This window comes from Monopterus albus, unplaced genomic scaffold (genome assembly GCF_001952655.1).
Source record: "Monopterus albus unplaced genomic scaffold, M_albus_1.0 scaffold3.1, whole genome shotgun sequence".
NCBI classification, from domain to species: Eukaryota; Metazoa; Chordata; class Actinopteri; order Synbranchiformes; family Synbranchidae; genus Monopterus; species Monopterus albus.
The window spans coordinates 1,803,536-1,817,580 of NW_018127883.1; the positions used below are offsets into that span (position 1 = coordinate 1,803,536).

The 14,045-nt window shown below is 39.8% G+C and overlaps 2 protein-coding genes across 2 annotated transcripts in view; both read left to right on the top strand.

Moving 5' to 3' along the window:
• Positions 1-8,308, top strand: part of dachc (dachshund c) — a gene marked incomplete at its 5' end in the record, with an annotated part of 26,962 nt that extends 18,654 nt beyond the window's left edge. The window contains 6 exons of the mRNA XM_020600850.1: positions 570-698; positions 4,165-4,361; positions 4,939-5,086; positions 5,811-5,939; positions 6,158-6,262; positions 7,620-8,308. Coding sequence (XP_020456506.1) covers positions 570-698; positions 4,165-4,361; positions 4,939-5,086; positions 5,811-5,939; positions 6,158-6,262; positions 7,620-7,657 — 746 coding nt within the window. The remainder of the gene's footprint in view (positions 1-569; positions 699-4,164; positions 4,362-4,938; positions 5,087-5,810; positions 5,940-6,157; positions 6,263-7,619) is intronic.
• Positions 8,309-11,605: 3,297 nt separating this feature from the next.
• ubac2 (UBA domain containing 2) overlaps positions 11,606-14,045 on the top strand; it is a 9,092-nt gene continuing 6,652 nt past the window's right edge. The window contains exons 1-3 of the mRNA XM_020603610.1: positions 11,606-11,960; positions 13,028-13,152; positions 13,442-13,561. Of these exons, the coding sequence (XP_020459266.1) occupies positions 11,930-11,960; positions 13,028-13,152; positions 13,442-13,561 (276 nt within the window). The 5' untranslated portion in view covers positions 11,606-11,929. The remainder of the gene's footprint in view (positions 11,961-13,027; positions 13,153-13,441; positions 13,562-14,045) is intronic.

Here is a 14,045-nt window from a genome sequence, read left to right on the forward strand (position 1 = left end):
GCTTCACAACAACTTCGTGACTGTTCTTGAATGGCCCAGCCAGAGCCCTGACTTAAACCCAATTGAGCATCTCTGGAGAGACCTGAAAATGGCTGTCCACCAACGTTGACCATCCAACCTGACAGAACTGGAGGGGATCTGCAAGGAGGAATGGCAGAGGATCCCCAAATGCAGGTGTGAAAACTTGTTGCATCATTCCCAAAAAGACTCATGGCTGTATTAGCTCAAAAGGGTGCTTCTACTAAATACTGAGCAAAGGGTCTGAATACTTATGACCATGTGATATTTCAGTTTTTCTTTTTTAATAAATCTGCAAAAATGTCAAAAATTCTGTGTTTTTCTGTCAATATGGGGTGCTGTGTGTACATTAATGAGGAAAAAAATGAACTTAAATGATTTTAGCATATGGGTGCAATATAACAAAGAGTGAAAAATACTTTCCGTACCGACTGTACCTGTGTGATCTGGACACTGCATGGTACGGCACACTGTAGGTAGTCTCACAGAAACTGGGGGTACCTACAGTACGAGGAGTTTATTATCATTTGACTTTTTAATTTGCTTTCCAGACCCACTCCATGAAAACCTGTCATCAAGCGTGTTGGGACATTCCCCTGGTGTGGTGCAGGGGGGCAGAGAGACAGATGTGACTTCAGTGGAATACAGCAAGGAAAGCAAGAGGAGCCACTCTGACAGAGGCAAGATACACTATTATGTTTGTACAGCTTGGGTCAGCATTGGCTCCAGTTTTAGCAGAGCTCTGCTGTTTAAAAAAAACAAATGTTGTCACTATCTAACATTCATCTTGTATTTAGACATCTTTAGTCTTACTGTGGATGGCATGGTGACACAGTGGTTAGCACTGTCACTTCACGGCAAGAAGGTTCTGAGTTTGCGCCCCGACCGACAAGGGGCCTTTCTGTCTGGAGTTTGCATAATCTCCTTGTGCTTGTGTGGGTTCTATCCGGCTTCCTTCCACAGTACAAAGGCATGCCGCTTAGGGCTGATTGGTGGCTCTAAATTGCCTTGTAGGAGTGAGTGAGTGAGTGATTGTCAGTGTGTGTGGTTGTCTGTCTCTAAGTGTCAGCCCTGTGATAGACTGGTGACCTGTCCAGGGTGTACCCAGCCTCTCGCCCAATGACAGCTGGGATATGTTCCAGACCCCCGGTGACCCTCATCAGGATAAGTGGTATAGATAATGGATAGATGGATAGTCTTACTGTGAATTGTCTCAGAAATTTATTACATTCAGCATCAACTTGATGCCAAAGGTCAAGTTCTTGCTCTTTTCTGAGAATTTCTTGTAACAGTTGTTAATCATTTAATGATTATTAATAACTAATGATTATTTGTCAGACAATCAATACATGTTAGTCTGTCAGTACATTACAATAAAAATTGAGTTTCCATCCAGTCTATCCATCTGTGCCATCATTTATGGATTTAAACACTTTTGGCAACTGTGTGACAGCTTATTTAACACTATTTATTTACAAGAGAAATGGTTTGACAAGAGGAAAATATCTGAATAACAGGTCGATAAGGATTCACTGTCTCATCCCTTCTCTCTTCCTGCTCTCGTCCTCCTCTCCTCCTCGCTGTCGGTGGCCCCACTGGCTTCCCATGGAGAGCAAAGACAAATAATTCTGCAAAACAGGGCTCCATTAGACCAGGAAGCGATGTTACATTAGCGAGCCATTTGCCGGGCCGCGGCCTAACGAGCCAGGCGGCCTCCCGTGCTCTCAGCTGGACCTCATCTGCATAATGACCACCTCCCTGTCGTTAGGACCTGTGTTGCCACGGTGCTGCAACGTCAGTTGTTTGGTTCTCTCTGTCAGGGAGGTTTGCATTAGCTTAATGAGGACTGCTCAAGGACAAACAGTCAGCAGAAATCTACAGAGAGCGAGAGACCAGGAGAGAAACAGAGAGTTTGTATGTATGTGCACGCGCCTGTGTAAATGTATTCTAATACTGAATCACATTATTCAGTAATCGAATCTAAAACTCACAAAGGCCTCCCAGGTAAGGTTTCAGATGCTGTCAGGTGTCTGTGAATATATTGACAAAACAGTGATGGCACCAACAACATGAATGCCATGCATCACACATCACATTTATGCAATTGATTTTCAATTGATTTTCCTGCATGCAAATGAAACATGTACATTTGCTGGATTGCAGGCTTTTGTATTTGACCTAGAGCATCATGGAATTGTTTGTCATGGATTGAACAGAGTTTCAAAGAGCACTTCAGCCCTGTCATTCTGTCAATCCTTTGTATGATAATCTCTAAATGTGTGTGTATGAGAGTCAGTTTTGGCTGTGTGCGCTGTTTCAGTGGTCTTTGAACAACGTATCCATGCAGCAAAGATCAGAGGCCATCCCTGACACCTCTCTCCCATTAACCAACCATCAGCAGAATTTTATTCTCTCTCTGTCTCTCTCCCCTCCCTCTCTCCTGTTCTCTTCCGCTGACTGGCAGTCTTCACGTGGTGAAGTTCATTAGCCCTGGGGATGGGTGGGAGAGGAGTAAGAGAGGGGGAAAAGAGAGATGAAGTTGGGAGAAAAGAGAAAAACAGACAGTGACCTTGGTTAGGGAGATGGGTAAATGATCAAACGAGCTGGCAGCCGTGTGTGTGTGTGTGTGTGTGTGTGTATTTATTGCAAACGTGTGTGTGTGAATGTGAGGTAAAGTAGGCGTAAAACAGTAACTCAATAAAGGATCAGTCACATCCAAGGAGCCTGGGGAGCCCACGCTGCTGACTGTGCACTTCAGCAGCTACGAGTGTGTGTGTGTGTGTGTGTGTGTGTCTGAATGTGAGCCACAGGAGTGTAGTTGGATGCCCTCCGCTGAGCTCGCCAGCACCTGCTAATTACCTTTCTCTACAGAGCACTGCTTTTAGCAAGAAAGAGGGAGAACGGGAGGGAGGTTGGGGAGGGGGGGCTTGGTATTGCTTCTCCTCTGTGAAACACCTTGAATGTGACAGTTGCCAAGACGTGAGGCCGAGGCGAAGTAGGGAAGGTGGGTGGAGTTGGAGCAGAAGATGCTGTGGTCAGCTAAGTAGAGAAAACACTGTCATTTGTCACAGACAGAGAAAAGTGCCAGATATCACATCGCACGTTCGCACACTTCTCTGCTCCAATAACCGCCAGACTCGCAGGACATCTTCGTCCTCAGTGGCTCGGATGACAGTGAGCACATAAAGTGAGCAACTGCCTGATGCAGAAATGGCTAATCTTCGTCTCCCTCACTGTCACGAGTCGGGAACATGCAGTTCTCAGGTTTACAAACAGATGGTCATCCATAATGCAGCTTCTTAGTTGTTTTATGGGAGATGTCAAGCTGTGATGCATTATCAATAGGCAGAGTGCCATCTAATAAAGGGTAACCACATTTTCAAAACCCCAAACCAGGACTTCTGTGTATGTGCACACGCACTTGCACACACAATAATTAGTGTAAACACCTAATTGCTGTTGGACTTGATATGTTTACAAGAAATTAAGTAAATGAATTAGTAAACAAATTATGGAAGTTTGCTATCAACACTGAATACAAAATGTTGCTGGAGTGGTGATGTGTTTGCAGGTTTTAAGCAAACATAACATCATAATCCTTGCAAAAAAATATATATTAATCAGTCCTATTTAGTCTACTAGTTTGTCTTTTATTAGATCTGAATCCTCTAATTTACAAAAATATATACAGATGTATGTAAATGTAAGCTGTCACACTGTGACATATTTATTTAGACAGAACTGTGAAGCACAGTAGCTACATACTATAGCTACAGTGCAGTTACAAGGACAACTGATTGTACCAGGCGACTTCCAGCCCCACGCTGAATATAATTCCTGAACCAAGTCATTAAAGTCTATATATGCCATGTAAAATGTGCTGCACCTTGAGAGTTAACATTTTTTGTCAGCTTGACAAAAGTTTCACACTCAATATCAAGGTCTTATATAATTTATGAAACATAAATTATAAGCATGTTATGACAAATGTCTTTGCTTCACATAATGAAGCTATCTATTGTTGGTTACTCCTTAAGAGGGTCTGCAGTGAGGAAGCAGACCAAGTAAATTGTGTGTTCAGTCTGATACAGACGGGAGTGTGTTAGTCTTACTGACTAGACATCAAAATATTTCTCTGCCCTCCAGATAGCAGCTCCTTGGCCACTCAGACAACCAGGGAGAGCTGTGATAAACAGGTCTACCAGAAACCCACATCAGGCAGGGAGGTCTGTGAGAAGGTATCTTACCCTGCAGGACAGAAGCTCCCAGCAGGGCTCCACCACACTCCCTTTATCTTCCCGGAAGGCTTGTCCTCCATAGAGACCCTGCTCACAAACATCCAGGTGAGGCTCTGGTGGGGCTTTATTATTATTATACTATGAGATGAATAGGAAGGGCGATGAGCCACTCTTTGGGATTTCCTGAAATGGTAAATAGCAGACAAGGCAGACATTAAGGATATGCAGTAATTGGGATGGGCTTGTGCTGACCTGCTTCTCAGATATAATATGTCTTTGTTATGGCACAGTCACAGTGAAAGCACTCACTGATTGGATTTTCACAGGACACAACAACAGGTTTTTAGCCTCATTTGTCTCTGATATGATGGAAGTTAAACCATTAGAATTGATTTCATGAGGTTAAAAATCTTTTTCCTGCAAGGAATTATGCACCTCAGTGAAACCTTAGACCTAAACATTTCCTGAAGAAGAGCCAAATTATTTGTGATAGTTTTATCATGTTTACATAATTTTTAAGTTAAATTTGAATTTCAAACATACCATTTTTGATAAAAGGTTAGGTGAATAGGTGGAGTAAGGGTTCTCTCTGGTGCTTTATTAAATGTATGAAGACAGATGTCTCTCCTGACTTTTGTTCAGTGTGTAACCTGTTGGTGTGTGCCTGTGTGTCTCCAAGCAGGGTCTGCTGAGGGTTGCCATAGAGAATGCCCGAGCACAGGAGAAACAGGACCAGCTGGAGAGGACGGAGCTAAAGATGGAGTTGGTCCGAGAGAGGGAGCTCAGAGAGACCTTGGAGAGACAGCTTAGCATGGAACAGAAAAACAGAGGTAGTATCACGTACAGTTTATTCTAGTGTTGTTATACTCTCTTATAGAGCTATTATTCAAAACCTTTAAGTGTTAAATTTGGTCTGATACACTTCTATGCTGACTGGACATCCAGTAACTTGAATATCTGATAATGAAGTGAGGACACCTACTGCATGTTACTCCTTAAAGCATCTGCAGAGGTGAATTAGACTGAGGTTGGCAGTGTGCTACAAACTAAATCAAGTTTGGCATGTTCACAAAAGCTGTCATATACTACAGCGAAGTGAGAGCACATTCCAGTCAAGGACAGTTTCCTTGACAAGGTCACACCAGATGGAGAAGTTGTGGTGGAAGGTGACATTAAAGGGACGGTGCACGGGGGGAGTAATAGGCTTTTGATCATTCAGACCAGCAGCAATATCTCATTTTTGTCACAGACGTCCTCTGTGAACACAGTTTAATTGGCCTCACTTACTATTACCAAGAAATTAAGATCTCATTCAAACCATAGCACAACAAACAGTCCAAGCTCACAATACCTTCAAAGTCTCTTAAATCTCTTCATGTAAAGATCAGTGAAGGTCAGGAAGCAGGAAGACCACAGAAATATAATAAACAAATTCTTACAACACATGCAGTTGAAGTGAAGCATAAAAATATCATCGGTATAATATGATTTACATGTAAACACATACGTTTTGACACCTGTTGTCTTGTTTTCTTCTTCTCCTTCTCTGTGCAGTTCTGATCCAAAAGCGCCTGAAAAAGGAAAAGAGGAGTAAGAGAAGACTACAGGAGGCCTTGGAGGAAGAGGTCAAACTTCGTGATCAGGCAGAGCACAGCCTGCTACACACTGCCAACACACACACAGGTACACTGGCAGACAGATTAACACATACACTCAAAGAAGTTGTTTAAAAATTGTCACGGCTTCCCTATTTCTGTTTTGGCTCATAATTACGCAGTTTGTAGCCATGTAGCGGCATTCTCATTTTCATATTAAATGTCACCAGCCTTTGGTGCAACATAGCCTTGACTGTTCATTAGCCTCTAATTAAGTGTCTTTATTAATTAATGACCAAACTACAGCCCATCAATCATCAGCAGCCCCTCCTCACACAGAATCTGTGACCCAGGATGTGGATGGGAGCAACCATGATGACAACAGGCTGGACACCAAGGCGACAGTACAAGGTACCAGTTTCCAGAAAACAAATATCGCTTCCTCAGTGTGTAGCTGTGAAAACTGCTTCATAGTCTGGCTTATTAAAAATGTTCCATTCACACAGTCATTAAACAGAGAAGCTGCTGTCAGTGCTAAAACAGTCTGTCACCAAATAACAACTTAAAGGAAATTGAGACAAACAACCTCATTATAGAATTTTGAAATTTCATGTTATTATTTTAATTGTGTGCTGGGCTATGTTGTCTAAGAACAGAGTTTAAATAAAGTGTAAAAAGCAGAAATGTGCATTTTAAGTGATAGCATTACACTTGAAAGTTTTTAAGCGGTTCCCGATGAAATGAGTGACACCGGCTGTGTGAGCTTGTGATGTCTTGCATATATTTCTCTCTCTCTAAAAAAAAAGAATGAACTTGTTTATATGTGTATCAGCATTTGTAAAGGCAGTGGACTAAGTTTGTGGGAATAATTTAATTATTATTAGTGGCAACTGCTAAAAATGCCATTTCAGTACAAGAAGTGTGAAACAAAAATCTAAATACTTAATGGTGGAGATTTTTTTAAACTCAACTGAGCTAGGACAACAGATTTCATTATTTCACCTACTCATTGCTTTTGATGCTTAACTGACCTGTCTGCTGGAAGTGTTTTCAAAGATTTCACAGGGAGACTGCTTCTGAGAAACTGAAGCAAATTAAATGAAGCACAAGGCAGTTCACTGGGGCTACAGTTTTATTGGAGACAGGCGTTTAATATATTTATTTTGCCAACATCACTGTCTTCACCGGGATAGATTATTGAGAGACTCTCACATGTAACATCTCAGAAAGAAAAAGAAATGGCCATGATCTGTAGCCCGGCCTCATCAGAAGAGTTCGTGATTCCAACCCATCTCTGCTCCATGCCATGCCAGGACCACCATACCAGACAGTGTGCTTGTTCAAAGGCAGTTTTTAATTGAATGTCAGTGAAGCAAGAAGAGAACTGGCCACTAATTAACGGCTGTCTTAATTGTCCTCATGACGAGTTTGTTTGGACATCATTTGCATAATTAACACCCAGTAATAAATCATTTAAAGGGGTATTGTCTGTCAGACAGCAGGGCAGGATGTGGCTCCTTTGTGCCAGGAAGTTTTATCGCCAAAAACAGGGATCGGAGGCCGAAAAACACTTTCAACTGAGCCGTTCTTAATAATGATCTTTTATTAATGATTTTTGGCTTCAATATTTATATGAATGAATTAGTTGCATGCAACATTCTTCCTCCTACTTTTACAGTTACAGAAGAATCAAATTACAACTTTAAAAAGAAAGTTTAATATGTATAGTTTTCTCTTTCATTAGTTGAGATTTCTTTGTGGATTTCAGAGGGCAGAGTGTTCCTGCAGACCACTGGGATGTATTAGGCGAAAAGATCGATGGATGGACAAATGAATGGATGGAAGAAAAGAGCGATCAGGTTTTCTCATTTTTGAGAAAAACGATCAACAGGCATGCTCGGTTGCACGGTAGCATCCGAGATTCCTGCCTCCATCTCCTCAAAAGGACTCTGCTACGTATCAAGGGTGACATTTGAACTTTTTTTTATTGTTCTCTTGTTTAATTTATTGCATTTATCACAGAATCTCAGCTGTAGTGGGAATAGTACTTTATTCTGATGATGTGTTTGACTGTGTTTCTTTCAATCAAGGTTTTTAGGTCCTAAATGAAAATGACCATAGTTGTTTTCTGTCAGTGCTGTTTATCTGGACACAAGTGATGCATATAACTTGTAACAGAGTTGTGTACATATATATAGTCCTCATTTTTGTTATTATTATTATTATCAAAAAGCATAATGGCATGTTGTACAGTCAGTAAATGGCTTGTATTGTGTATGTTATGCAGTAGTGCAGTTTGACAACACAAACAATACAAATCCTTTTTATTAAATTGTGTTAGTGCTTCTTTCTTTTTTAAGCCTCTGAATGCATCACATTTAATTGTTTTATGTGAATAGATAGTTTTATTGATTTCTCAGTAATACATTGCACCTACTTGAAATGTGGATTTATATTATAGTTTTTTTTTTGTACCCAACAATATTGTTCCACATCTGTGATACAGTAAAGCCTTGAGATTTGTTTTGTGTGTGGATGAGGGGGAGATCCATATGCTTGCATGTCTATACATATATAAGGTTGTGGGGAGTGATGTGAGATTGATTCTTGCGCCATCTCCAAAAACATGCACGTAACTATTGAACTATTGACAGACAACAAGGTAGTCACATGTAAGCTGTCCTTTAGTGAAACATGTTGACGATGCACTATCGCTCACTTTTATTATGTTTCCTCCTCAGCACAGATAAGGTAAAACTGGTGTCGATAAATAGTTCAGAGCACATTTTTGGTTAACTCCACAGAATGGGTGAAAAGCCACAGTGACTTTCAGAATTAAAACTGTGCCACTCTGGTGTAGCCGCCCCACAGCAGTGGTCCTCGGGTTACTTCTTAGTCAGAATGGCGGTTGTTGGGTCACAGTTAGATAAAACCCCTGCTATATAAAGACAACACAAGAAGGAGACAGAGAAAAGGTAAAAGACTAGTATAGAGAGTAGTAGTGTGAAAATTATTGTTTAGTAATCTAAATATTAGCACAGCAGGATAAGGAACTATTTCTAATTAAACTAATGAATAATGTCTTCCAGCACATTTTGGATTGAAGCCCTGTAAATGAAATATAAATCAATTATAGCTCCGCTTATATGTAAAAAAAAAAAAGTATGTCTGTATAAGAGATATTTGAAAACATCATAAACTGAAGTCAGGACTGTTCTGTGCCAGTAAAACAGTATGTGACTCTAGACACGCAAAACTACATGTCCACAACTAATTCAGAGGTTAAAGAGAGGACTATGTAATAAATTATGTGAGGGGTCAGTGATCAAAAATGCTGTTGAATATATTTGAAGCAGATAATTTCCCCTAGGAGAGGCAGGATGCTCACTGGCAAGCAATATTAAGTTTTAGTCCTAAAATAATATATTTCATGTTCTGAACAAATGTGTTGTGCCAAAACATTCTTTGGCTAGATTTTGCTTATACAACCTTGTCTAAATGTGCAGTGTGCCATTTCCTGGACACAGGCAGATAAGCTGTGATGCAGGACTAAAACAATACCTCTGTTCACTAGCAATTCTTTCTGAATACAGAGTAGCTGACAAGTGAATAGCAATGACTCACATAAATGAATGTGTGAATGAGTCATCAGCTTTTCAGATGACCACCTCAGAGACTGCCTTGACTAGAAAGGTTTGTGACTTCATTCAACACCACTCTACTCTTTCACGCTCCCTTGTATCTCACTCACACACACACACACATACTCAGACACACACATACACATCCCTCACCGGGTATCATTGTACTGCCGAGAGATGTGTAATGGAAAAGATAAATGGAGGATAAAGCTAAGGTGACAGGACTGAGAATGCATGTGTGTATGTGTATTTGCATGAATGTGTGTTTCTGTGTGTGTGTGCCTGCATGTGTGTAGTGCAGAACAGACCAACAAACCATCTGCTCATCTCCTCTTAATGAACAAAGCAAACAGCAGGAGTCAAGGCTGTCTCCAAACCTGGAGTCTTTTTATTGGTAAGCACACACAAATACACACATACACACATCTCTGCACTGTTTAATCTGATTATCTTTGATTGAGAACAGGGGCAAAGCAACCTTTTTAGACCTCACTCCTACATCAGTGACAGAGAAGGTCTGAAACACAATTAGCAAGCTGTTCCTGAGCTCTGCTTAGCAGTCACATCTGACCACAGGCAGCCAGATAGACCTAATGGGCAGGAACTAACCAATGGGAACTAACACACTACTGCATCTGTGGATGATGGGGAAATGCAACACTATTAGACAGCTGTTCGCCATATCTTTTCAAATGTACTTGGACATAACATAAGGATTGGATCAATTGGCACAAGAGCAATCACAGCCAGCCATGAAGGTATACACAGTGTTTGATGTGAATAAAACTGGCAGCCTGCACCATAAGACAAAGCAGTACCTTTACAAAGGAAGTATGGACGTTGACAAGATATGACACAATGTGCATAAGTCCAGAAGACCATAAGAAAAAGTAATTAAACTGGACTTTGTGCTGCTACATCCTGCTTAAGTCCTGAGGATAATTATAACTATATTATAATTATAGCTATTAACACTATCAGTAAACTGACCACATGTTTTCAAGATGTGAAATACTCCCTACTCTGTTTATGCATATCCAACCCATTAGCACATACTGTATTACATGCTGACAAATAGTCATACATGACAAGGCTGAAGATCAAAGATGATTAGACCATTGCTTCACGTCCTGGAAGTGTCCTGTCTGAGGTGCACAAGATATAGCAGGGTGGCATCATGGAGACTGCCCTTGATTGGGGCAATCATCCAGCTACAGTGTCCACCCTGCTGAAATGTCTGTGAGCAAGAGTCTAAATTTCAGCTATAAGGGTGCTGCAACCATTAGATCAGTGGTTCACAACCTGGGGAACGGACCTCTTAGTGGTCACCAGGCAGATAAAATATACAGGTGACCCTGATCTCACCACTGTGCTTAAAAATTGTTTTATCTTTACTTTAGTAATACAAATTTATTTTTATTTTTAGGCCTTCTTTTAACATGTTCTTGTATTATTAGTAATAGCAGTGAAAAGTAAGTAAGTACATTTACTCAAGCACTGTACTTAAGTACAATTTTGACGTACTTGTAGCTATATTGCTTATTTCCATTTTCTGCCTCACCACAATCGAAAGGCAAAGTTTGTAAAAAAATTTTCTACTGCATTTATTTGATATACTTTAGTCAATAGTTAGCATGCAGAATCAGATTAATAATACATATTATAATCAACAAGCAACTTATGGTATAATTATATCAATAACACTTTATTGAGCCCCAGGGGAGAATTCACTTGGTAATTAATATGTAAAACAATTAAAATTAGCCCCAGCTCTACCAGCAGTGAAGTACACATTAACATATCAGTTATTATAATCTACTAATATACATTATCGGGAAATAGACCATTCTGCTAAATTAGTGATTACATTTTTATTTTCTTAGGGCTTATTCTTCCACCACCGATTAGTATAGTGGTAGCAGTTTATCAGTGCAGACATCAATTCATTTCCCATTTTTGTTAAATCGTTATTTGTTAGTTTTTGTTCATAAAATGTTCAGTATTTGTAATTGTAAAAGACATTAGTAAAAATAAATTCTTGAAAAACAAAATTGTGAATATTTAATTGCCTTCAAAAAATATCTCAAATAACTTACTGATATTCTGCATTCTATGTTGTTTTGTCAGTATTGGATACCTGTGGTGCATTGAAATGCAGTGTTCGAGTAAGTTTATTAGGACAAATATTTAGGAATGTAGTCATTAGTCAGACTAACAGCGCCCCCAACTGGTCACATCGTTCCTTTTTTCATATAACTGCGAGTAAACTACTTTTTGGGCTTGTCGGGCTTCTGTAGGAGGTTCCCTTTTCTTCCTTTCTCTCCTTCCTTCCAGCATGGATCCGCTATCCAACTTTGTTTCGGCTTCCTAGTATTCACTTTGTGTTGCCTTGGGATTTATCCGTGTTCTTCTGGATCTAATAACCCACCCAAGTACCATGTTTACTACCACCGGCTCTCGAGGCTTCTGTAAGTATTCCCGACCCGTAGTTAAACCGTAGCCCGGGTGTCGCAGTCGTCTCAACGCTTCTCTTGTCAATTTCAACGGTAATGGCTAGTTTAGCTAACTGATGTTAGCATTGCGCTGTCATTCATTTTATTCTACGTTGTATTAGGACTGTATCTATCAGTTACAGCTCCTTTTAGGTGATCTACGTTTTGCGTATCCATTTAGTTGGTTGACTCAGCTAAAGTGTGTTACCTAAATTTGTGGAAACGGTTTGTTCTGAATATCCAGCTAAATCTGGGTAAACGTTAAAGGATATGTGTCTGCCCCGCCTCTAACTTTGTAGCCTGTACAAAATATCAGCTTCTGTTTGTTTAGTTTTTATTTGTAGCACTTTGTAACTAATGTTTAGAAAGGTGCTGTATAAAGGCAGATTGTTTGCATGCTCCTCTCTTCACCATCACCGAAACCCTTGTCTAATATTTATATCAACACATGCAAGGAAGAAGGCGTCGGTGTCTTGTCGTAAAGCTTGTGCGTGTGTTATTCGGTGATGGAGGAAGTATTCAGATGATTTTGGGGGGAAAATCGTTTTGTAAAAGTACTAATACGACTCTGTAAAGTACTCTATTGCAAGTAAAACGTTTGTGTTGGAAATGGAACTTAAGTAAACCTATGTAACTATAACCAGGAAACTGTACCTAAACTATTAAAAGTAAAAGTACCCAAAGCAGAAAAATGTCCCCTGTGAGTGTTATACTGTGTATTACAATAAACATTATTTCAGAGTTGTTGTTGGTTAAGCTGGAACTCAGTTGAACTGTTCTATACAACTAATGATTGTGTTATTGCGAACTAATGTATCATTTTTTATGGATCTGTTGGTTTAAAAAATTATATTTTCTTTGTAAAATCTTAAAGTAAAGTAAACTAAAACTGTCAGATAAATGTAGTGGAGTAAAAAGTACAGTATTTCCATGTAGAAGTATACTGTAAAGTGGCATGGAAAAAAAAGACTGAAGTATAAATTGCTCAAATCTAAACTATGGTACTTGAGTGATGTACTTTCCACCACTGTTGTTTGGTACAGACAAGGCTCCTCTGTCTAAAGGCCTCCTGCTGGTTCTCAATGGGCTGGCTGTGTTGCTGTCCCTGCTGCCACAGTACCAAGAACTATTTGTGTACAACATACAGGCTGTCATACAGCAGAACCAGGTATGTTTGTGTTTGCCTGACACACAGCTAAGAGGCTAAGACCAAAACCCACTATCTTCAGATAGTGTCCATCTGTCTCTGAGTGCCACATTGTTCTGCTATTTATGAAACTGTCCCATTTTAAACAACAAAAAATATTAACCATCAATAGTTTTTCAAAACCACATGGATTCACTTTGGCTTAGACCCATTCCAACAAAAGATGAGGTACTGAAAGTTAGTGTATCTTGGTCAAAACAGTGTGTATCCATAATATGTGTGAATAATTGCGCTCTCACTCATGCTTTAGGTGTGGAGGTTGTTGTGTGGCAGGCTTGTCTGCCTCGATGTGAAGGACTCCTTCTGTAGCAGCCTGCTCATTTACAACTTCCGAATTTTTGAGAGGAGATTTGGCACTAGAAAGTTTGCTGTGAGTATCAAAACCACAAGTACATGGCTACACAGGATACAAATTAAATTGCCTTGCTGATATTCTTAGCTGAACTTAGATGGACTAATGTGTTTAATTGCCTACATCAGGTTTGCTTGTTGATTACCTTTTGTAACAGAATTATACGTTTGACTCTCAGTCGCAATCACTAGGACATTCACCTGTGTAGTGGCTTTATCTTTATGGAAGAGCACACACACCTTCCTCATTTGGCATTGAATTTGGAAAATGTAGTAAAGTGTTTAAATACAGTCATGTGAAAAAATTAGGACACCCTTTGAAAGCATGTGTATTTTGTAACATGTTTTAATATATGGTTATTTAATCTCAATTTTAACAATACAGAGAGATTAAAGTAATACAACTAAACAAGTAAAACTGAAGAAAAGTCTTTTCAAGATCTTCTGTAAATGTAATTCTACAAAAATGCCTATTCCAACTGAGGAAAAAGTTAGCACACCCT